Raw genomic sequence first — 25,959 nt, forward strand, 5'->3', positions numbered from 1 at the left:
GGTGTAGCAATGTGTAATGAGTGTTGATTCAGCAGTAAGGGTGTAGCAATGTGTAATGGGCATTGATTCAACAGTAAAGGTGTCGCAATGTGTAATGAGTGTTGATTTAGCAGTAAGGGTGTAGCAATGTGTAATGAGTGTTGATTTAGCAGTAAGGGTGTAGCAATGTGTAATGAGTGTTGATTCAGCAGTAAAGGTGTCGCAATGTGTAATGGGCATTGATTCAACAGTAAAGGTGTCGCAATGTGTAATGAGTGTTGATTTAGCAGTAAAGGTGTAGCAATGTGTAATGAGTGTTGATTCAGCAGTAAAGGTGTAGCAATGTGTAATGAGTGTTAATTCAGCAGTAAAGGTGTAGCAATGTGTAATGAGTGTTGATTCAGCAGTAAGGGTGTAGCAATGTGTAATGAGTGTTGATTTAGCAGTAAGGGTGTAGCAATGTGTAATGGGCATTGATTCAACAGTAAAGGTGTCGCAATGTGTAATGGGCGTTGATTCAACAGTAAAGGTGTCGCAATGTATAATACGACCATACAAATTAGGAGCAGAAGTAGGCCATTCAGTCTGTCGAGCCAGCTCCGTCATTTAACAAGATTGTTGCTGACCTGTATTCCAACTCCCATCTACCCCCGATAATCTTTGATTCCCTTGCCAACAAGAATCTATCTACCTCTGCCTTAAAAATATTCAATGACCCCGCCTCCAAAGTCACAACCCTCTGAGAGAAAACTGAATGTTGATTCAGCAGTAAGGGTGTAGCATGGACAGTACATAGGATGAAGTATGTGTTCTTAGAAGGAACAAAAAAGGAAAATTCAGAGAGGCATATTGTATAAAATAGAAGCAAGGCCAGTGGTGAGGTGTGTAGGTGTTACTGCTTCTCATCACTGGTTTGTTTTTCGGTGGAGAGAGAAACAGTTAACATTTCAGGTCTGTGAGCCTTCATCAGATGTAATATTTTCCAGTTTTGATGAAGGGTCACAGGCCTGAAACATTAACTTTGTTTTTCTCTCCACAGATGCTGCCAGACCTGCTGAGTATTTCCAGCACTTTGTGTTTATATACTCTCTCTCTATTTTAAGGAATCTCACTGTAGCACAGTCTACTCCACTTCAGCCATCCCGATGGCTCACTTTTGCCACTCACATTATCAAACAATAATTACAAGCACACTCAGCCTTCACTTTGCACAGTTGATGTTTTAAAGTTTTGTAGTAGGAAGCTGCTGATACAACCTGTAAGGGTCCATGGACTATGAATTAAAAACAATCTCAATGCGATGTTGTGTAATGTTACAGTAAGAGTGTCAGACATTGCTTGGATTACAGCCTTGCACAGATCAGCCAGGTCTCCATGTTTGACAGTATCTGCTAACAGATGGATGTTCAGTCTGCAGCTCAGCGTGTAGCATTACCCATAATCATCAGTGTAGCCAAATCCGTAGTGATTTCACCTGAGCTAAGCATTATGGGTAACCAGTGCTGCCCTGCCACTTCAACATCCTCTTAGCAGTCCATTGATATGGCAAAAGTCAAGAACCAAGATCCCTGGTGGCCTGGCCTTGCTGATGCTTGGGGCTACAGTGGAAACAATGCAATACCTTACAGTCTCCATTGCTCTTTAACAGGACATCTTATTGAGCCACACCTTCCAAGTGGAGCAACCCTGTATTTAACCCTTTCCTAGCCAGCCCAGCTGAGAATAGTACTGAATTCGAGTTACTCTATAATGATCACTAAAAGATCATCACTGGCAGAAGGCTCCCTTTTAGCTGAATCGAATGCTCTGCATCCACAAGTTGCTGGACAATTGGGAGACCTTATAATTTAAACAATCGATGAAACTCATCAGACAGGCAGGAATCTGAGTGCTTAAGGGGAATCTCCTCGAACCTGATTGGAGAAACCTCTGCACAGAAGCAGCGCATGCTGCCCATGCTCTACATAGAGCTCTCTGCTGTAATCCTATCTGCCTCTTCTTTCCCTGTAACCTTCAATATTTCCCTTCAAGAGTTCATCTAACTGCCCTGTGCCAGTGAAGAGGCCTGTCAATGCACACTGGATACTGTACATTCAAACGTTCAGTGCATGAAGCTGCCTTTGAACAACTCGGAGATACAGTTTACACAGGTCAACAAGAAGCAACACTTCTTACAGAAACACCGATCAATTCCTATCCATCAGTTTGTACACTTACACTTAATTCTCTGCATTGAAAAGAAATTCCTGCGTTAAAATGGAAAATGTCTTCAGCCACTATTCGCAAATTTAAAAAAAATATTAGGCAGAATTGCATAATTTCAAAAAAATAAGAAAGCTGATAAAACTGACACGGTATTCTGTTATGAAATATTTCCATAGAATATATTACACAGACATACTTTGCTTCGCTCCCTCAAACGCCTCGGTAAAAATAAAAACAACAAACAAAAACATTAAGAACCCAGAACTCTGGTTCTGTTTTGAAAGACACTGTACATTATGTACATTTCTTGCTGGTGACGACAATGGTTTTGCAACTTGAATCGAGTCCACCTGTTTAAAACCTCATACAGTATTAACTGCTCTGCGCTCCCCTTATCTTGCATACACCCTCAATCCCAGTTCAAAGATGCTGGGTGTTGCTGCTTTGGTCCCGACTGTGGTCCTGATCTCTCTCACCAGCTGTCAATGAGGAGGACGAGGAGGAGGATGATGACTTTCCAGTCATTTTATAGGCTGCCATTAGCTGCTGGATCCGCTCTGGCGCGGGCTCCCATTTCGCAAACCCCGCATCATTCTGCAGGAAGATGAGAGCTGTAGAGTGCACAGCTTTATAATAGATATCCTCCCTACAAATAAACAAAACACAGTATAATCTCACCGCAAATCACAAACACAGTTTCTCTATAATGAGCAGCCTCCCCTCCGTGACTCCTTCACCCCGGCTCTCACTCACCCGCGCCCCCCGACTCTCACTCACCCGCGCCCCTCGACTCTCACTCACCCGCGCCCCGTGACTCTCACTCACCCTCGCCCCGTGACTCTCACTCACCCTCGCCCCGTGACTCTCACTCACCCTCGCCCCGTGACTCTCACTCACCCGCGCCCCCCGACTCTCACTCACCCGCGCCCCCCGACTCTCACTCACCCGCGCCCCCCGACTCTCACTCACCATCGCCCCGTGACTCTCACTCACCCTCGCCCCGTGACTCTCACTCACCCTCGTCCCGTGACTCTCACTCACCCTCGTCCCGTGACTCTCACTCACCCTCGTCCCGTGACTCTCACTCTCCCGGGCCCTGTGACTCCCATTCACCCTCGCCACGTGACTCTCACTCTCCCGGGCCCTGTGACTCTCCCTCACCCTCACTCTGTGACTCTCAAGCACACTTGCTCTGTGACTCCCATTCACCCTCGCTCGGTGACTCTCACTCTCCCGGGCCCTGTGACTCTCCCTCACCCTCACTCTGTGACTCCCATTCACCCTCGTCCGGTGACTCTCACTCTCCCGGGCCCTATGACTCTCCCTCACCCTCGCTCCGTGACTCTCACTCTCCCAGGCTCTGTGACTCCCATTCACCCTTGCTCCGTGACTCTCACTCTCCCAGGCTCTGTGACTCCCATTCACCCTCGCTCTGTGACTCTCACTCACCCTGGCCCCGTGACTCTCACTCTCCCTGGCCCCGTGACTCTCACTCTCCCTGGCCCCGTGACTCTCACTCTCCCTGGCCCCGTGACTCTCACTCTCCCTGGCCCCGTGACTCTCAATCACTCTCTCACTCACCCTCACCCCGTGACTCTCACCCTCACCCCGTGACTCTCACCCACGCAGCCTCCCTGACCCTCACTCCCCCTCACTTTGTGACTCTCACCCACCCTCACTCCAACTCCCGCTCACACTCATTCTCTGACTCTCACTCACCCTCATTCCCTGACTCTCATTCCCCCTCAGCCGGTGACCCTCACTCACCCTCATTCGGTGACTCTCATCCTGATTCTGTGATTCTCACTCACCCTCACTCCCTGACTCTCACTCCCCCTCACTCCGTGACCCTCATACTGTGACTCTCACTCACCCTCACCCCGTGACCCTCACTCAGTGATTCTCACTCACCCTCATTTTCTGACTCTCACTCACCATCACTCCGTGACCCTCACTCAGTCTCAGTGACTCTCAGTCACCCTCACTCCGTGACTCTCACTCACTCACACTCTCTCCATGACCTTCACTCACCCTTACCCCGTGACTCTCCCTCACCCCGTGACTCTCACGCACCCTTACCCCGTGACTCTCACGCACCCTCACTGTGATTCCCTCAACCCGTGACTCTCACTCACCCTCACCCCGTGACCCTCGCTCACCCTCACCCCGTGACTCACCCTCACTCCGTGATTCTCACCCACCCTCCCTCACTCCCACCCTCAGCCCATGACTCTCCCACACACTCGTGCATAATTCCCACCCTCATTCCACGACAGGTAGATAATGTTTGTAAATGAAGTACACATTTTTCACACAGCTCTGTCTGTTAGCCATGCCACGACAGTGTAATACCGTAAATCTTACTTTTTGCAGATGTGTTGTGCCCCACTCCTGTACTCGTGCTCATAGGCTGGCACTAGGATTTGGTGTCGTTTAAACTTGCTCTCCTCCATACGGACCAGAGCTGGTGTTGGAGGGTTCCTCCATTCAGGGACGAACACTATGAAGGAAAGTGGCTCGCTTGAGCTTCCCAACAGCTCCTGTTTGAAAACAAAAGAACAGGTGCAGATTAACAGGAAGAAACAGGTCACTCACCTTCAGAGTTTTCCGCAACAGGATAAGTCAATGCCTTTCTCAATGACTACAACCTCTCAGACTCACCCTCACGCCAGTTCCACCATCACAACAGACCCACCCTCACACCAGACCCACCAACCTCTCAAACCCACCTTTTCTTCTACCTTCCTGTTATATTCCTCAGCATCACCCAACACTTTCTCATCGTCCACTTGAATGATATTCCCTGGAAACTAAGTCCACAAGTCTATACCTCACAGTGTATACTAATGCAAAATTAACAGCTCCCTTTAATTTGAAAACTTCCTCTTTTCCAAAGAAACAAGCCCACCTTCCAAGATCTCATAACTTCAGTTCCTCATCTGCAGAATAATGTCTTTTGCCCCAAACTACACACTGTATCCACACAGAGTTTGATCAACACCATATGAAGTAACAAAGCACTCCATCTTTATTTGTACCTAATCTCTGCTAATACATCCAGCTGGTCACATTTCAGGATTATTGATCATTTAACCTGCAAAGAATTTCAGGTAATTTATCTCAAATTAAATTCAGCACAAGGTTAAATCGGCAGAACACACAAGCTTTTACTGTGCAATGGATTGATTCATGAGAGCCTTGGCACTAATATTCTCGAAGGGAGATTTGCTAGTGCTGTTGGGAAGGATTTAAACTAGCTTGTCAGGTGGATGGGAACCTGAGGGGTAGCTCAAATTGGAAGGAAGTAAAGCTGGTAACAGGAGGTAGAAAAGTAGCAAGTGACATCAGCATTCGCAACAAGGCAGATGATTTAAAGGCACAAATAGAGGTAAATGGGTATGATCTAATTGCCATTACTGAAACGTGGCTACAGGGCGACCAAGACTGGGAACTGAATATTCAAGGATATCCGACATTTAGGAAGGACAGGCAAAAAGGAAAAGGAGATGGTGTTGCGCTGATCAGTACATTAGTAATGGAGGATCTCAGATCGGGAGAACAAAATGTGGATTCTGTTTGGGTCCAGCTAAGAAACACCAGGGGCAGCAAATATTGGTAGGAGTTGTTTATAGGCCACCAAACAGTAGTCAAAGTGTGGGGCATGGCATTAATCAGGAGATTATAGAAGCATGTAGCATGGGTAATACAGTAATCATGGGTGACTTCAATCTGCACATAGACTGGGTAAACCTGATGAGCACTAATGCTGTGGAGGATGAGTTTCTGGAGTGCGGTAGGGATGGTTTTCTAGAGCAGTATGTTGAGGAACCGACTAAGGAACAGGCTATTTTAGATCTAGTATTATGTAAAGAGAAAGGGCTATTAATAATCTTGTTGTAAAAAAACCTTTAGGGATGAGTGACCATAATATAATAGAATTTTACATTATGTTTGATGGTGAGATAGTTCAATTGGAAGCCAGGGTGTTACATTCGAGCAAAGGAAATTATGAAGGTATGAGCTGAGGTGAATTGGGAAAATACATCAAAAGCTATGACAGTCTTCAAAGAATTATTACATAGTTTACAGCAACTATACATTCCTTCAAGGCACAAAAACCCCAAAAGTAAAGGCAGTCAACTGTGGATAACAAAGGAAGTTAGGGATTGTATAAGATTGAAAGAAAAGACCTATAAAGTTGCCAGAATAGTAGTAAACCTGAGGATTTTAGAAAACAGCAAAGGATAAAGAAATAGCGAATAGAATATGAATGTAAACTAGCAAAAAATATAAAAACAAACTGTAAAATCTTCTATAGGTACGCAAAAAGGAAATGTTTGGCTAAGTCAAATGTGGGTGCATTACAGGCGGCAGAGTGAGGAGAATTTATAATGGGGAATAGAGAAATGGCAGAGGATTGGAGAATTGCAAACGTTACACCCTTGTTCAAAAAGGGTGTAAAGACAAGTCCAGAGATTACAGGCCAGTCAGTTTAACTTCAGTGGTGAGAAAAAGTCTAGAAAAAATAATTTGGGACAAAATCAATAGTCACATGGGCAAATGTGAGTTAATTAAGGAAAGCCAGCATGGACTTCTAAAGGGAAAATCTAGACCTTGGTGTACAGGGCACAATTTCAAAGTTTGCAGATGATATGAAACTTGGAAGCATTGTGAACTGTGAGGAGGATAGTGTAGAACTTCAAAAGGTGGAATGGGCAGGCAGTTGCCAGATGAAGTTCAATGCAGAGAAATGTGAAGTGATTCATTTTGGCAGGAAGAATATGGAAAGACAATCTAGAATAATGGGTACAATTCTAAAGGGGTTGCTGGAGCAGAGGGACCTAGGTGTATATGTGTATAAGTCATTGAAGGTGGCAGAACAGGTTGAGAGAGCGGTTAATAAAGCATACAGTATCCTGGGCTTTATTAATAAGGGCATAGAGTACAAGAGCAAGGAAGTTATGTTGAACTTGTATAAGACACTAGTTCGACCTCAACTGGAGTATTGCATTCAATTCTGGGCGCCACACTTGATGAAAGACGTGAGGGCATTGGAGAGAGTACAGAAAAGATTCATAAGAATAGTTCCAGGGATGAGGAATTTCAGTTATGAAGATAGATTGGAGAAGGGCGGCACAGTGGCGCAGTGGTTAGCACCGCAGCCTCACAGCTCCAGCGACCTGGGTTCAATTCCGGGTACTGCCTGTGTGGAGTTTGCAAGTTCTCCCTGTGTCTGCGTGGGTTTTCTCCGGGTGCTCCGGTTTCCTCCCACATGCCAAAGACTTGCAGGTTGATAGGTAAATTGGCCCTAGTATAGGTAGGTGGTAGGGAAATATAGGGGCAGGTGGGGATGTGGTAGGAATATGGGATTACTGTAGGATTAGTATAAATGGGTGGTTGATGGTCGGCACAGACTCGGTGGGCCGAAGGGCCTGTTTCAGTGCTGTATCTCTAAAAAAAAAGTTAGGACTGTTTTCCTTGAAGAGAAGGCTGAGAGGTGATTTGATAGAGGTATTCAAAATCATGAGGGGTCTGGACAGAGTAGATAGAGAGAAACTGTTCCCACTCGTGACAGGATCGAGAACGAGAGGGCACAGATTTAAAGTATTTGGTAAGAGAAGCAAAAGTGACATGAGGAAAATCTTTTTCACGCAGAGAATGGTTAAGGTCTGGAATGCAATGCCTGAGAACGTGGTGGAGGCAGGTTCAAATGAAGCATTCAAAGGAGAATTAGACAGTTATATGAAAAAGAAAAATGTGCAGGGCTATGGGGAGTAGGTAGGGGAATGGAACTGAGGGAATTGCTCTTTCAGAGAGCCGGTGTGGACATGATGGACTGAATGGCCTCCTTCTGTGCTATAACAATTCTGTGATTCTGAGAAGCTAAATGATGACTTTGTGTCTGTCTTCACTGAGGAAGATACAAGAAATCTCCCAGAATTAGAGATCCAATAGACTAGGGAGAATGAGGAATTCAAGGAATTTAGTATTAATAAGGTTGTATTGGACAAATTAATGGGGCCGAAGGTTGATAAGTCCCCAGGACCTGATATTCTACATCCCAGAGTGTTAAAAGAGGTAGCTGTGGAGATAGTGGATGCATTGGTGATCATCTTCCAAAATTCTATAGATTCTGCAGATTGGAAGGTAGCAAATGTCACCTCACTATTTAAGAAGGGAGAGAGAGAGAAAACAGGAAACTACAGACCTGTTAGCCTTCCATCAGTAGTCGGGAAAATGCTAGAATCTATTCCAAAGGATGTGATAAATGGACAGTTGGATAATAATGATCTGATTGGGCATAGTCAACATGGATTTATGAATGGAAAATCTTGTCCGATGAACCTGTTGGAGTTTTTTGAGGATGTTACTAACAGAATTGATAAATGGGAGTTGGTGGATGTAGTAAATTTGGATTTTCAGAAGGCTTTTGATAAAGTCCTCCACAGGAGGTTGGTTAGCAAAATTAAAGCACATGGGATAGGAAGTAATATACTGGCATAGGTTAAGGATTGGTTAACAGGCAGAAAACAGAGAGTAGGAATAAATGGGTCATTCTCGTGTTGGCCGGCTGTGACTAGCGGAGTACTGCAAGGATCAGTACTTGGGCCCCAGCGATTCACAATATATATCAATGATTTGGATGTGGGGACCAAATGTAATATTTCCAAGTTCGTGGATGACACAAAACTAGGTGGGAATGTGTGTTGTGAGGAAGATACAAAGCGGCTTCAAGGGGATTTGCACAGACTTAGTGAGTGGGCAAGAACGTGGCAGATGGAATATAATGTGGAAAAATGTGAGGTTATCCACTTTGGTAGGAGGAACAGATGTACAGGGTATTTGTTAAAGAGTAAGAGATTAGAAAGTGTAGATGTACAAAGAGACCTGGCTGTCCTCATCAATAAGTCACTGAAAGCTAATATGTAGGTGCAGCAAACGATTAGGAAGGCTAATGGTATGTTAGCCTTTATTACAAGAGGATTTGAGTTCAGGACTAGTGAAGCCTTGCTTCAATTGTATAGAAACTTAGTTAGACAGCACCTGGAGTACTGTGTACAGTTTTGGTCTCTTTATGTTGGGAAGGATATTATTGCCATAGAGGGAGTACAACGAAGGTTCACCAGACTTGTTCTCAGGATGGCAGGGCTGCCCTATGAAGAGAGATTGGGGAAACTGGGCCTGTATGCTCTAGAGTTTCGAAGAATATAAGGTGATCTCATTGAAACCTACAAAATATTAAAGGGAATGACAGGATAGATGCAGGTAAGATGTTTCCCCTGTTTGGGGAGTCTAGAACCAGGGGACACAATTTCAAAATAAGGGGTAAACCACCTGGGACAGAGTTAAGGAGAAATTTCTTTACTCAGAGGGTTGTGAATCTTTGGAATTCTCTACCCTAGAGGGCTGAGGAAGCTCAGTCATTGAGTATGTTTAAAGTAAAGATTGACAGATTTCTATAGCGAGAGGGAGATAGAAGAACAAATATGCAGGTAAATTTCTGAGTGCAAAAACTATAGGGCAATAATAATTGGGGATTTCAACTACCCCAATATCAACTGAGATACAAACAGTGTGAAGGGCACAGAGGGAACAAAATGCTTGAACGGCATTCAAGAGAACTTTTTTAGCCAGCACGTAACAAGCCCAATGAGAGGGGGTGCAATTCTAGAGTTAGTCTTCGGTAATAAAGCTGGACAAGTGGATGACCATTTTGGAAATAGTGATGACCATAATAGTTAGTTTTAGCATAATCATGGAAAAGGACAAAGATAGAACAGGAGTAAAAGTTCTAAATTGTGGGAAGGCAAATTTAATGAAACTGAGAGGTGATCTGGCAAAAGTGGTCTGGATACAGCTACTTGAAGGGAAATCAATGGCAAACTAGTGCGAGGCATTCAAAAGCGAGATACTACAGGCACAGTGTAGACATGTCCCCACAAAGATAAAGGGTGGTACTGCCAAATCTAGAGCCCCCTCGTTATCTAGAAGTTTACAGGGTAAGGTAGAACAGAAAAAGAAAGCTTATGACAATCACAAAAAACATAATAATTTAGAAAGCCGAGAGGAGTATAGAAAGTGCAGGGATGAAGTAAAAAAGGAAATTAGAAAAGCAAAGGGAGGCCATGAAAAATTATCAGCAGGTAAAATCAAGGAAAACCCGAAAATGTTTTATCAGTACATTAAGAGCAAGAGGATGACTAAGGAAAGGGTAGGGCCTATCAGAGATGTACAAGGGAACTTATGCATGGATGCAGAAAATGTCGGCAGAGTTCTTAATGAGTTTTTTGTCTCTGTCTTCACAAAGGAGAGGGTTGATGCAGACATTGTAATTAAAGAGGAGTGCAAAATATTAGATAAGACAAGCATAATGAGAGAGTAAGTACTAGAGGGTCTGACATCCTTGAAAGTGGATAAATCACCAGAGCCAGATGGATTGTATCCCAGGTTGTTAAAAGAAGCCAGGGAAGAAATAGCAGATGCGCTGAGGATCATCTTCAAATCTTCACTGGATATGGGCGAGGTGCCAGAGGACTGGAGGTCTGCAAACGTTATACCATTGTTTAAAAAGGGTGCCAGGGATAAGCCAAGCAATTATAGGCTGGTCAGTCTGACCTCGGTGGTGGGTAAATTATTAGAATCAATTCTGAGGGACAAGGATAAACTGCCATTTAGAAAGGTACAGATTAATCAGGGATAGTCAGCATGGATTTGTCAAGGGAAGGTCATGTCTTACTAACTTGACTGAGTTCTTTGAGGAAGTAACAAGGAGGATTGATGAGAGTAGTGCAGTGGATATGATCTGCATGGATTTTAGTAAGGCGTTTTACAAGGTCCCACATGGCAGACTGGTCAGTAAAATGAAAGCCCATGGGATACAGGGGAATGTGGCAGGTTGGACCCAAAATTGGGTCAGTGGTAGGAAACAAAGGGTAGTAGCCGACGGATGTTTTTGCGAATAGAAAGCGGTTTCCAGTGGCGTTCCACAGGGCTCAGTGTTGGGTCCCTTGCTGTTTGCAGTATATATTAATGATTTGCACTTAAATGTGGGAGGCATAATTGGGAAATTTGCAGATGACACAAAAATTGATAGTGAAGAGGATAGCTGGGGACTCCAGAATTATATCAATGGTTTGGTTGAGTGGGTGGCAAAGTGACAAATGGAACTCAATCCAGAGAAGTGTGAGGTAATGCATTTGGGGAGGACAAACAAAGCGAGGGAATACACAATAAACGTAAAGATATTGAGAGGGGTAGAAGATGTGAGAGACCTTGGAGTGCATGTTCACAGGTCCTTGAAGGTGGCAGGACAGGTAGCTAGAGTGGTGAAGAAGGCAATATGGAATGCTTTCCTTTACTGGCCGAGGTATAGAATACAAAAGCAGGGATGTATTGCTGGAACTGTATAAAACGCTGGTTAGGCCACAGCTGGAGTACTGCGTACAGTTCTGGTCACCACATTACAGAAAGGACATAATTACTCTGGAGAGAGTACACAGGAGATTTACAAGAAGGTTGCCAGGGTTTGATGGTTGCAGCTATGAGGAAAGATTGGATCTGCTAGGGTTGTTTTCCTTAGAACACAGGAGGCTGAGGTGTACAAAATTATGAGGGGTCTAGATAGAATAGACAGGAAGGACATGTTTCTCTTAGTGGAGAGGTCAGTTACCGGGGGCACGGATTTATGGTGATTGGTAGAAGGATTAGAGGGGACATGCGGAAAAGCTTTTCCACCCAGAGGGTAGTGGGTGTCTGGAATTCACTGCCAGGAACGGTGGTGGAGGCAGAAACCCTCAACTCATTTAAAAGGTACCTGGACATGCACCTGAAGAGCTGTAACCTGCAAGGCTATGGGCCAGATGCTGGAAGGTGGGTCAGATTGGGCGGCTAGTTTTTTCGGCTGTCACAGACACGATGGGCTGAATGGCCTCCTTCTGTGCCGTAATTTTTCTATGGTTCTACATGAAATGCTGTGTTTTAAATTAGAATGATTTTGAGTGATATTGCAGTTATGCTTGGGAATAGTTACACATTGTGTGTGTGAATATATATATATAATATATATCAATGTATTAGATGAGCACCAAGTTATGGACTTTGTTTTTAGAATCATGTTGTTAAATGTGAAATGTATATTGGTATACTGTAATGGGGAGATTGTAGAAGACGGTGTTTACTGTAACAACAACAGCAGAAGTAGCGTTGCTATGAGACCGGATGCCCATTCTACATTTCAACTAAGATAGACTCAGTCACAATAAGGGATAGACTTGTAGGCCTCACGATGGATGATAATACAAATAAAGATATTCAGAGACCATTCAAGACTGGAATAGTGATGGGGACAGCAAACATTCCCCATTGTGTGACAATGACTTGGGCCATCAAGCTGTCTGCAGAGACAATGCACAGAGGGTCGGGTCATATCTGCCGTAATCTGATTGTTATAAACTAATCAGGAAGGGACAATGTACAGAAGATGAGGTCATACCTGACCAATCAAAGGGTTAAGGTGGACTATAATCTGATATGGAAGGAAGGAACCCTTGGAGAGGGCCATAAATAACAGGTGCGAGGAGCACATCGAGTCAAGAAGAAACCAACCTACAGTCAACAGAACACCTCAAGAAAGAAGATGTCGCCACAGCAGCTCGGAAGACAAGGACTGAGGACACCCTATATCCTGCTGTATAACTACTGCCATTGGTTATGTATTGCTTGTATATTCTTGCTGTACTTAATAAACTCTCTATCTTGATTAAGAAGCCAGAGTTTGTACCTTGTGGGTCAAAAGTTAGTCAACATCCCACATAAACACACCAAAATCTTACAAGTGAGGTCAGCTCGCTAACAAGGATAGGGAGACATGCTTTGTTATTTTTTATGTTCTGAGGAATTTTATGAATTATATTGAAATTCACTGTAAACTTTATCCTGTCTGTTCGTGTTACCTGTGAAATCAAGCAGCTTGTTGGAATCAAGTCTGCATCACTTGGAAACCTAGCAAACTTGAGTCCAAGATATCTCTTAGCTTTAGCTGAAAACTAGTCTGGTTACCTCCCTTATCTCTGGCATAGTTTCCCTTTTTCTTTGGACACACATATAGAAGTGGGGGTTCACCACTTCCCAACCTCCTGCCATCCCTCCGAACTCCAGACGGAGTGTCTGGTGTCATGTGGTCTGTTGACTCCATGCTGCGATATGGTTCCACTAACACAGTTACACTCTGGTAACCTCACGCAAATGACCATTATCCACTTGTGGGTCTTCAAATGTCATCAGTCTATTCGACTACAAGAGACATCACAACCAAGCATGATCCCAGGAGAGGGAATCCTGGCTGATTCTTTGCTCCTTAACCCCTGTGTGTTGAGGCCAATCAATGTGGCAATACTGAAGCCAACTGAATTCAGCACTGTCTCAGCTCAACCCCAGCACTTCTTGCCAGTGTGGCTCAATAGCTATAGGCTATAGGTTTGGGAATTTCCCCAGAGCTGCTGTAACTTTGCCAGGGGTTATGAGGTCCATGGATACAACATTTATGGGGCTCACTGTCTAACTCTCATTTAAACTCCCAAAGCAGGTGTGTAGGCTGGAACTGTGTGCAACACTGGTTCCACCAGGACTCTGCCCCCTTTTCTGGCATTCTGAAAATTAGCCATCCCACTTTTCCTCCCTTCCCCAACCTCCCCCCACCGCCCCTTCTCCAACCTCCACCATCCCCTCCTCCAACTTCCCCCCACCCTATCCCCAACCCTCCCTTCCCCAATCTACCCCCCTAACAGCCTCTCCCCACTCCCCTCCCCAACCTTCCCCACACCCCACAATCCCTCCCCCACCTCCCCTGACACCATCCTGTAACCTCCGTCCACCCGCCCTTCCACCACCTCCCACCTTCCCCAACCCTCTTTCTCCACCCACCCCCTTACCCCAACCCATTGTATGTCTGTATAATGCAGGCGAGAACGACATCCTGACAGAAGTGAGGGCTCAACCGCTTTTTCTAAATACTGGTTTCCCTGTGACAATCAATACTGTGACAAGGTACCGGAGAAAAAGTCTTCCCCTTGCTAGTAAGGATGTCACAGCTTTGTCAGAATGGTAAGGTGTCTCGGGATTGTGGATGGGGTCAGGAACTGAGTCAATAGGCGCTGGTTGGGCAGAAATTCTACTCTGGTCCAGATCCATCCTCTCAAGAATTCCCCAGGAACTTTCACCTCCACTTTGATGGTGCAATAATAAAAATTATTGGAGACTATGTACAGGGGAAGAGTTGCAATCTTGATTTTAGTAAACAATGTCTTAATGGGTGATCTGAGTCAGCTTTTGATCGATGATCTCAGTTTTCGGGGGACTATCAGTGTGGTGACTGTGTATGCACAGCTGTCCATGTTCCAAACCCAGTTAGGAATAACGCCCAATGTCTCCTGCAGTATAAGTGAACACCGTTCTCACACCATCTTCCTAAAGATGATCTATGTCTCCTTGAAATAAATCAAAATTGCACACTACTTCTTTTCCTGTCAAAAATTGGGACTGACCTTTCCTTGATTTCCTTTGGGCTCTTTTCTTCGGCTCGCTGCACACATCCTGCTTCAAGTTTTGTTGCGCAATCCTGAATCATCTTTTGCCAGTTTCTTGCCACAAGCATCATGCTCCCATGTGTCAGTTGAGATGTCTCATTATTTTAGATCAGTCTTTAGGAAATCCTTTTATCTTTTGAATGGACCTCCACAAGAGCATTTACCAAGCTTCATCTCACCTTCTTGGGAAGTCTAGTATCAGGTATTTGGATTAAGTGACCAGCCCACCTTCGCTGCACCTTTAATATCACTGTCTCTCTGCCTGGCATATATAATTTTCCTCAGTGTCCATAAATCCTGGACCACCATTGAATTTCCACGATGTTTCTCAGGCGGAAGTGACTGAGTTCTCTGTTTAGCGACTGTAAGTGGTCCAGCTATCGCATATTAACAGTAAGAATGTTTAACTATTGCGTTCTAGACCTTAAGTTCTGTTGCCAGTTTAATGCCCTTTTTATTGCATAACCTCACAGAGCCTTCCAGTAACACTCCTGGATTTAAAAAATCTATGATTCACTGCATCATCTAAGTGTGCAGTACGTGACATGGTGCTTTTTTAGGTAAATGAACCTGTCCACTGCAGAGAGCATATGCCTTTTGATGGTAATACTGGGTGTCACATTAGGTTTTCCTGCAGAACTGTCTGGAATATAACTTCTGTCTTCTTTAATTTGATGGTGGGGCCAATTTCTTTTTTACAAGAATCTAGAAATGGTCCTGGATGACTTGAAGGTCCTCTTCTGTGTGGGCACCCACAGCACAAACAAAAGATAACAAGAGCTCCTAAACACCTTTTTCAGAGGTCTGTGTTTTGGACTACAGCTGTTGGACAGTGTACATTTGCTATTCCTCCTGAAGTGAATCGGTACTCCTTTATCCAAGTTCCTCCAGGCATAAACAAGGATAGAAGTGAACAGGGTACTAAGCAAGATGGGAGCTGGAATGCAACCCTGTTTAACTTCATTGGAGACAGGGACGGGGTTGGAAACTTCATCTTCCATGACTCTGGCCATCATGGAACTATCTGATCATCAGGTTAAACTGCTCAAGTCAGCCAACATTGGCCAGCAGTTTGCAGAGGCCCTCTCTGCTGACTTATCAAAGGTCTTTGTAAGATCAGCAAAGACACAGTAAAGGTCCAGTGTTTTGTTCTCAACTCTTTTCCTGAAGTTATCTGGCAGTACCTTTGCCTTTTCTCAATCCACATTCGTTGTCGGGCAACAATTGCTCAGCTAAATGCTCGAAGTAACGATTTAAGATGATCCTAGCAAGGATTTTCCTTGTGATGACAATAAGGGAAATTCCTCTATGATTTTCACAAAAATATCTATTGCTCCTGTGTTTGAATAGATGGATAAAGGATGCAACTCTATACTCTTGTAGGATCATTTCTTTTTGCCCATTAGCTGGAAAAGATCAGTCAGAAACTGAGCTGATTGTTGCCCTCCTGCTTAATACATCTCAGCAAGTATAGCAATAGAACCTGGTGCCTTGCCACTGGAGAGACTTTACTGCCGTAATGATCCTAGGCAATATGAGTTATTTCAGCAAGAGGCATTAATATTGGCCTTTGAGGTAGTTGATTTATGACCTCATTTTCAGTTTAGTAGATCCTTTAAATGGTTAGCCTATCCAAAATTTGAGTTTTGTCAGTTTATAAGGTGTAGCCATCAGCAATTATTAGGAGAGTGACTCCTTCAGACAGGGGACTGCAGATGGTTCGCAATGCCTCATAGATCCTTTTCTTATCGTGTGTGTCAGCAGACATCAGGATGTCCTCAGTTTTGTTTGAAACTCAGTGTTTATTATGTATGCAGCTTTCTTTGGTATTGATAATGGATCTTTCAACCATGCTTGATGCCATGCCATGGTGGTGGTCTGCCCAAGGGCAATTCCTCTGCTCTTTTCTCCACCCAGGAGAGAAGAGCATGACTAGGGCAGAGGGTATAGGAGGTAGTTTCCATGCTTGATGAAGGGTCTATTTTTCATGGAGCAATCATAGTCCTGTGTTGTTCCCATCAAATCAGTCATCGTGCTTTCTGCTTTTTTGTCCTAGGGTCTTACTAGCTGCAAAGGGATCTCTAAAGTTTTCCAATCCATTTCAATGTTGCCAGAAGCTGTGTTGATAACGCTGAGGTGATTTTCCAAAGCTTCATGTAACTGATGTTTCACTCCAGCTCTAAGTTTAGCGACATTGAATCTAGTAGTGGGTTTTTTCACCTTATGGTCTTCGAAATGGAGCCATCTGGAGATCAAGTACGATTGGATGAGTCTGTAGTTTGTCCAACTCTTGATTCCCCTCATGACTCAAGCATCTTAACATCTTTGACGACATACTGGCCTGCCAGAGGGATGTCAATGAGGTGCCAATGTTCTAATATGTATGATTTAGCGGTTACAGGATATAATTTTATGGTATGGTATTGGTGCATGACTTTACAGATATAGTATTTTGTGGTATTGGTATATCATTTTGCACTTATGGCATTACCCTATGATTTGAAGATTATTGTACTGGGATACTTATCAATTGTTCTATTTTGCTATATCATTTTGTAGTTTTACTATTTGCATACAATTATATGGTCTTGATATATAATTTTACAGTTACTGTTTTGGTATATGGATCTGGTGTTGATTTATGATTTTATGGTCTTGTTGTGGTTATCACAGTAATGACAGATGGGGGCCAGGATGCTGTGTCAGATGCCAGCATGGCAGGAGAGATTGTGTGCGTACACATGTTGCTGAAGGGTCTGAGGCTTTAACTACCTTGAAAGAGAATAGATAGAGAACAGATATGGACTGTGCCATCCAGCAATTTGCAACTTTCTCTATTTCTCTTCCAAATACTATGGGTTAGATCTAATTCTAATCTCTTGCTTCTTCCCTATCAGATACTGCAATGAACATAGTACATCCAGGGGGAGTGGATGTAACTGTCCCTCAAGGGGCTGGGTAGGTTTGAAATTTGAATGGGTTGCAGCATCTAGTTAGTGAAACAGATATAGAAGCCTATGGTGAAAAGGATGAGTGCTTTTGTGATTTGGGATGGTGCTAAAAGGTGTGGGTGTAAAACTATCTGCTTAAATCAATCTTTTCTTGCTTTCTAAGTTAAGGTGTGACAAAATTTTAAAAAACTTGAATCATTAAAAAACAGAATTTTCTCTGGCAACAGTGAAGCACAGAAATGAGGTAGGAAGCACCTACTGTGTCATTCAACTAGGAAGCAAGACTGGCATCTGCCCTAAAAGATGGGATTAAGCCAGTATTTCTGTTTTAGATAAACAATTTATTCAAAAATAAATTTCCAATGTTGACTTAAATAAGTGTGAGTGGAAAATATTTAAACAGATTTGAAAAACTTCAAGGTGAAAATCATCCCTTTGATGAAAAAGTGGCTATTCTCCATATTTAATAGCCTGCTAACGATGATTCCTTCAGCGGGTCATTAATGACAGTTAAAAAGAGTTGCATTTCTGCTTTTTACTAGAGGAGAATGTAGGGATCGCAGCTGCATCTCGCAACAATGGTTGCTAATAATGGGACACAAATGGCTGAGTTTTTAAAAAATTCTTTCATGGGATGTGGGCGTCGCTGGCAAGGCCAGCATTTGTTGCCCATCCCTAATTGCCCTTGAACTGAGTGGCTTGTTCGGCCATCCCAGAGGGCAGTTAAGGTCAACCACATTTCTGTGGGTCGAGAGCCACATGTAGGCCAGACCTGGTAGGGATGGCAGATTTCCTTTCCTAAAGGACATTCGGGAATCAGATAGGTTTTTACAACAATTGATGATAGTTTCAAGGCACCATTACTGAGACTAGCTTTCAATTCCAGATTTTTCATTAATTATTTCAATTTATTAATTAATTGCACCAGCTGCCGTGGTTGGATTTGAACCAATGTTCCCAGGGCATTAGCCTGGGCCTTTGGATTACTAGTTCAATGGCATTACCATTATGCCACCGACTCCCCCGCAACAATGAATACAGTAGGAAGGAGCTGAACGGAACCATACCTATTACATGCTTTGTGTGAGGAATAAATGCTTAATGAGACAGTGTCGCCTGTTCTTTCCCCCGACTTGGTTGATGAGCTTCTCTGTTACTCACTTTTTACAGTTCTTAGTCTTTTCGATGTAAAAGGACTCGAAAGCAGCCCCTAATTAGCTGAGACTCTTCTAAATTCTACCTGATTCACTGAGATAATCCTTAGACCTCGTGCTCCGGAAGGAGGAAACCACCAGGAGCATATATTGAGAAGTCAGGCTCATGCTGTGCACTAATTTTCTATTAATTATAATGGTTGGACCTACCCAGGGTTTACACTATTTGCCTTCGTGGGGAAAGTGAAGCAAGAAGAAATGAGCCATTTACGTTCAACATACAGATTAGTCGACTAAAGCAAAGGATGGGGGCAGATTTTATGGTGTTGCACAGCATCCTTGTTTACAAATTGCTCCCTAACCTCACCCCTCTCTATCTCTATAATCTCCTCCAGCGCTACAACCCTCTGTGGCATCGGCACTCCTCCAAATGTGTCATCTTGCACAGCCACAATTTCCTTCGCCCCTCTATGCCAGCTTTGCCTTCAAGGCCCTCAACTCTGGAATTTCCTCCCGAAACCTCTCTTTCCTTTAAGCTATTCCTTATAACCTATCTCTTTGACCAAGCTTTTGGTCATTTGTCTTAATTGCTCCTTACGTGGCTTTGCATCAAATAGTGTTTGATAATACTCCTCTTTAAAGGTGCTAATTTGAATGTGGTCTGAGGAAATTAACAGCCAGCTTCACGGACTACCCTATTTTCCACACATTAGATGAAAGGACCTACATCTATAAGGCGTCTTTAATGCCTCAGGATATCACACAGCGATTTACAGCCAATAAAATACTGTGAAGTGTTGTCACTATTCTAATGTAGGGAAATTAATTATTTTTCAATAACAGAACATTTGGTAGGCAGAAGTAGTACTTTCCTCTCACAAAGCTCAGCACTGAGGTCGCCGCATTGTTCAATATGTTTATCATAGTCCAGAACTAGGAGACATAACCTTTGAATTAGAGCGAGATCAGGGGTGATGTCAAGAAGTACTTCTTCACCCAAACAGTAGTGGAAATCTAGAACTATCTCCACCAAAAAGCCATTGAGAGTAGGGATCAATTGAAAATTTCAAAACTAAGATAGATATATTTTTCTTTGGCTAGGGTATTAAGGGTTATGGAACCAAGGCGGGCAGATGGAGCTATGATCTAACTGAATTGAGCTCCGGGTTTCAGAACTTGAGCAACAGTGATATTACTGTGGAGCACCCGTGAGGTTGAGAGCTTCGTGAATAGCATGTTTATAGAGGTGGTCACCGCGCAGCTTAAGAGTATGCAGGGAGAGAGGGAATGGGTGACTGCCAGACAGTCAAGAAGAAACAGGCAGGTAATGCAGGAGACCCCTGAGTGTGTCTCGCTCTCCAACACTGAATACTGAGGAAAGTGATAGTTCATCGGGGGAGAGCAGTCAGAATCAAGGCCATGGCACCACTGCTGGCTCAGCTGCATAGGGGGCACAAAGAACACGGGAAGAGTGACAGTGACAGAAGATTCGATAGTCAGGGGAACAGACAGGTGTTTCTGTGACTGCAGACGTGAATCCAGGATGGTGTGTTGCCTCCTTGATGCTAAGGTTAAGATGTCACTGAGCGGCTGCAGAGCACCCTGAGGGGGGAGGGTGAACTGCCAGCAGTTGTGGTCCACACTGGTACCAATGACATAGGTAGGAAGAGGGATGTAGTCCTGCAGAAAAAGTTCAGTGAGCTAGGTAAGAAATTAGCAAGCAGGACTTCAAAAGTAGTAATCTCCAGATTACTCCCAGTACTACACGCAAGTAAGTATAGAAATAGGAGGATAGTGCAGATGAAAGCATGACTGGAAAGATGGTGCAAGAGGGAGGGCTTTAGATTCCTGGGACACTGAGACCAGTTCTGGAGAAAGTGGGACCTGTACAGGCAGGACAGATTGCACCTGAACAGAGCAGGGACAAATTTCCTTGCGAGGAGATTTGCTGGTGTTATTGGGGAGGGTTTAAACTAACTGGACAGGAGTGTGGAAATCAGGAGGAAATATCAGAGAGGAATACCAAGGTGCACAGAATACTGGGAGAGACAGACAGCACTAGAGTAGGGAATAGTAAGTTATTAGGTGGGGTCAGAGGAAGGGAGAAAGTAATGAAGTATAAATCAGGTTTAATGTGCATGTATGTGAATGCACGGAGTGTTGTTAAGACTGGTGAGTTACAGGCGCAGGTTGGTCCACATCAGACCAGTGGGAGTCATTCAGAAAGGAAATAGCATTCAGGTTCAACATGTTCCTGTAAAGGTGAAGGGTAGGACCAACAAGTTAAAGGAACCCTGGATGTCAAAGGATATAGAGGACTGGATAAGGAAAAAAAGGTGTATGGCAGATTCAGAGCGCTGAAAACAGCGGAGGCCCTAGAGGAGTATAGTAAGTGTAGGGGAGTACTTAAAAAAGTAATTAGGAGAGCGAAGAGGGGACATGAAAAATCACTGGCAGACAAGATAAAGGAAAATCCCAAGGCGTTTTATAAGTATGTTAAGGGCAACAGGATAACCAGGGAAAAAGTGAGGCCCATTAGGGATCAAAGAGGCAATCTGTGTTTCGAGCCGGAGGACACAGGTGATGTTTTGAATGATTACGTTTCATCATGTTCACTATGGAGAAGGACGATGTAGGTGTAGAGATCAGGGACGGGGATTGTGATATACCTGATCAAATTAGCATTGAAAAGGAGGAAGCTGTATTAGCGGGCTTAAAGGTGGATAAATCCCCAGGCCCAGATGAGATGTATCCCAGGCTGTTATGTGAGGCAAGAGAGGAGATAGCAGGGGCTCTGACACAAACTTTCAAATCCTCTCTGGCCACAGGGGAGGTACCAGAGGACTGGAGGACATCAAATGTGGTACCATTATTCAAGAAGGGTAGCAGGGATAAATCAGGTAACTATAGGCCGGTGAGTCTAACGTCAGGGGTAGGGAAACTATTGGAAAAAATTCTGAGACAGGATTAATCTCCACTTGGAGAGACAGGGATTAATCAGGGATAGTCAACATGGCTTTGCCAGGGGGAGATCGTGTCTAACAAATTTGATTGAATTTTTCGAGGTGATGACGAGATGTGTAGATCAGGGTAAAGCAGCTGATGTAGTCTACATGGACTTCAGTAAGGCTTTTGATATGGTCCCACATGGGAGATTGGTTAAGAAGGTAAGAGCCCATGGGATCCAGGGCAATTTGGCAAATTGGATCCAAAATTGGCTTAGTGGAAGGAGGCAGAGGGTGATGGTCTAGGGTTGTTTTTGCGAATGGAGGCCTGTGACCAGTGGGGTACCGTCGGGATCAGTGCTGGGACCTTTACTGTTTGTAGTGTACATTAATGATTTAGACATGAATATAGTAGGTATGATCAGTAAGTTCGCAGACGACACGAAAATTGGTGGAGTTGTAAATAGTGAGGAAGAAAGCCTTAGATTACAGGATGATATAGATGGGCTGGTAAGATGGGCGGAGCAGTGGCAGATGGAGTTTAATCCTGAGAAGTGTGACGTGATGCACTTTGGGAGGACTAACAAGGCAAGGGAATATACAATGGACGGTAGGACCCGAGCGAGTACAGGGGGTCAGAGGGACCTTGGTGTACTTGTCCATAGGTCACTCAAGGCAGCAGCACAGGTGGTTAGGAAGGCATATGGGATACTTGCCTTTATTAGCCGAGGCACAGAACATAAGAGCAGGGAGGTTATGTTAGACCTGTATAAAACGCTGGTTAGGCCACAGCTGGAGGACTGTGTTCAGTTCTGGTCACCACACGAGAGGAAGGATGTGGTTGCACTGGAGAGGGTGCAGAAGAGATTCACCAGGATGTTGCCTGGGCTGGAGCATTTCAGTTATGCAGAGAGACTGGATAGGCTGGGGTCATTTTCCTTGGAGCGGAGAAGGCTGAGGGGGGACCTGATTGAGGTATACAAGATTATGAGCGGCATTGATAGGATAGATAGGAAGGAACCTTTTCCCTTAGCGGTGGGGTGAATAACCCTTAAGAAGAAGGGTCACTGACCCGAAACGTTAACTCTGCTTCTCTTTCCACAGATGCTGCCAGACCTGCTGAGTGATTCCAGCATTTCTTGTTTTTGTTGTGGCATAGAATTAAGGTAAGGGGCAGGAGGTTTAGAGAGGAGTTGAGGAAAAGGTTTTTCACCCAGAGGGTGGTTGGAATCTGGAACACACTGCCTGAAGGGGTGGTGGAGGCAGGAACGCTCACAACCTTTAAGAAGTAATTAGATGAGCACTTAAAACGCCATAGCATACAAGGCTACGGGCCAAGTGCTGGATAATGGGATTAGATTGGACGGGTGCTTGATGGTCGGCGCAGGCGCGTTGGGCTGAAGGGCCTGTTTCTGTGCTGTAAAACTCTATGACTCTATTGACATGTGGAAATATGATGATGTGGCTACAACAAAGACATGTCTCAAAGAAGGGTGTTCCATATTCCTGGGTACAAGGTGTTCAGGAAAGATAGGAAAGGAAGAAAATGGGGAGGGTTGGCGGTATTGGTTAAGAAGAGTATTGCAGTGCTGGAGAGAGAGGATATCCCTGATGGGTCAAGGACAGAATCTATTTGGATAGAGCTAAGGAACAAAAAAGGTACAATTACATTGCTCGGTGTAGTCTATAGGCCACCAACTAATGGAATAGATGAAGATGAACAAATTTGCAAGGAAGTTACAGAGAGATGCAAGAATTATAGAGTAGTTATAATGGGGGACTTTAATTATCCAAATATAGACTGGGATAGTGATAGTATAAAAGGCAGAGAGGGGCAAGAGTTCCTAGAGCGTGTTCAGGAAAATTTTCTACACAGTATGTTTCCAGTCCAACGAGAGGGGAGGCACTGCTAGACCTGGTTCTTGGGAATGAGGTGGGCCAAGTGGATCCAATATCAGTAGGAGAACATTTAGGGGACAGTGATCATGGTATCATAAGGTTTAGGTGGGTGGTGGAAAAGGACAAAAAAAAAATCTAGAGTAAGAATAATTAACTGGGGGAAAGTGAACTTCAATGGGGTAAGAATGGATCTGGGCCAAATAAATTGTAATCAAAGGTTGGCAGGAAAAACAGTAACTGAACAATGGGCTATCTTCAAAGAAGAGATAGTGCAGGCACAATCAAGGTATATTCCCTTGAAGGGGAAAAGGTAGGGCAAATAAATTCAGAACTCCCTGGATGACAAAAGAAATAGAGATGAAGATGAAGAAGAAAAAGTGTGCTTATGACAGATGTCAGGGAGATAATACAATGGAGAACCAGGCTAAATATAGAAAGTTCGGGGGGAAGTGAAAAGGCAAGTAAGGGAAGCAAAAATAGAGTATGAAAAGAGACTGGCAGCTAACATAAAAGGGAATCCCAAAATCTTCTACAGGCATATAAATAGTAAAAGGGTGGTAAAAGGTAGAGTAGGGCCAATTAGGGGGACTTATGCATGGAGGCGGGGGAATAGCTGAGGTATTAAATGAATACTTTGCATCTGTCTTTACCAAGAAAGAAGATGCTACACAGACTACAATGAAAGAGGCGGTAATTAATATACTAGAAGGATTTAAAATTGATAAGGAGGATGTATTAGATAGGCTGTCTCTACTTAAAGTTGAAAAAGCACCAGGACTGAATGAGATGCATCCAAGGATACTGAGGGAAGTGAGAGTGGAAATTGTGGAGGCACAGGCATAATTTTCCAGTCTTCCTTAGATTCAGGGGTGGTGCCAGAGAACTGGAGAATTGTAAATGTTACATTCCTGTCCAAAAGAGGATGCAACGATAGGCCCAGCAACTACAGGCCAGTCAGTTTAACTTTGGTGGTGGGGAAGCATCTCGTCTTGCTTTTCCTGATATATATTAATGACCTAGACCTTGGTGTACAGGGCACAATTTCAAAATTTGCGGATGATACGAAACTTGGAACAATTGTGAACTATGAGGATAGTGTAGAACTTCAAAAGGACATAGACAAGTTGGTGGAATGGGCAGACAACTGGCAGATGACGGTCAATGCGGAGAAATGTGAAGTGATTCTTTTTGGTAGAACATGGAGAGACAATATAACATAAAGGGTACAACTCTAAAGGGGGTGCTAGAGCAGATGGACCTGGGGGTATATGTGCATACGTCATTGAAGGTGGCAGGACAGGTTGAGAGAGTGGTTAATAAAGCATACAGTATTCTAGGCTTTATTAATAGCAGCAGAGAGTACAAGAGCAATGAGGTTATGTTGAACTTGTATAAGGCACTAGTTGGGCCTCAGCTGGAATATTGCATCCAGTTCTGGGAACCGCACTTCAGGAAGGATGTGAAGGCATTGGAGAGAGTGCAGAAAAGATTCACGAGAATGGTTCCAGGGATGAGGAACTTCAGGTATGAAGACAGATTGCAGAAGTTAGGACTGTTTTCCTTGGAGAACGCGGAGAGAAGATTTGATAACGGTGTTTAAAATCATGAAAGGGCTGGACAGAGTGGATAGGGAAAAACTCCTCCCACTCATGAAAGGATCGTGAACGAGAGGGCACAGATCTAAAGTGATTGGCAAAAGAAGTAAAAGCGACATGAGGAAAAACTTTTTCAGGCAGAAAGTGGTTCAGGTCTGGTATGCACTGCCTGAGAGTGTGGTGGAGGCAGGTTCAATCGAAGTATTCAAAAGGAAATTAAACTGTTATCTCAAAAGGAAGAATGTGCAGAGTTACAGGGAAATGGCGGGGGAATGACATTGGGTGAATTGCTCATTCGGAGAGCTGGTGCAGACACAATGGGCAGAATGGCCTCCTTCTGTGTTGTAACAATACTGTAATTCTGTGGAACAGGTTCAAAGGGCTGAATGGTTTCCTCAAGCTCCTATGTTCCTAAAGCACTCTCAGAATTAAGAGTAATATTTGCAGCTAATGTTTGCCACTTGGATATTGTTTGTTGGGAGAGAAATAATAAAAATAAAAGAACAGTTTTCCCTTTTATGAATCTTGGAAACTCATGACTTTAAATGAAGACAAGGTGATTTATTCTCTGGTGGTTCAGGGACAATTAGTGCTCAGCCTCTCTGCACTATTAACTTCCCAAAGTACTCAACACCGTAGGTAGATTT

The 25,959-nt window shown here is 43.9% G+C and overlaps 1 protein-coding gene across 3 annotated transcripts in view; it reads right to left on the bottom strand.

Annotated features, from left to right (window-relative positions):
* Nucleotides 1-2,604: 2,604 nt before the first annotated feature.
* The window catches only part of pcif1 (phosphorylated CTD interacting factor 1), a 256,458-nt gene continuing 233,103 nt past the window's right edge, over nt 2,605-25,959 (bottom strand). For 2 of the 3 annotated variants that reach the window (XM_068048030.1, XM_068048029.1), the window contains exons 15-16: nt 4,549-4,724; nt 2,605-2,830 (exon numbers count right to left, since the gene is read on the bottom strand). In XM_068048030.1, the coding sequence (XP_067904131.1) occupies nt 2,605-2,830; nt 4,549-4,724 (402 nt within the window). Of the gene's footprint in view, nt 2,831-4,548; nt 4,725-14,726; nt 17,014-25,959 lie in introns of those variants that run through there. The other variant, XR_010976541.1, reaches the window with a different exon arrangement.

Source organism: Heterodontus francisci, chromosome 16 (assembly GCF_036365525.1).
Source record: "Heterodontus francisci isolate sHetFra1 chromosome 16, sHetFra1.hap1, whole genome shotgun sequence".
Classification (NCBI taxonomy): Eukaryota; Metazoa; Chordata; class Chondrichthyes; order Heterodontiformes; family Heterodontidae; genus Heterodontus; species Heterodontus francisci.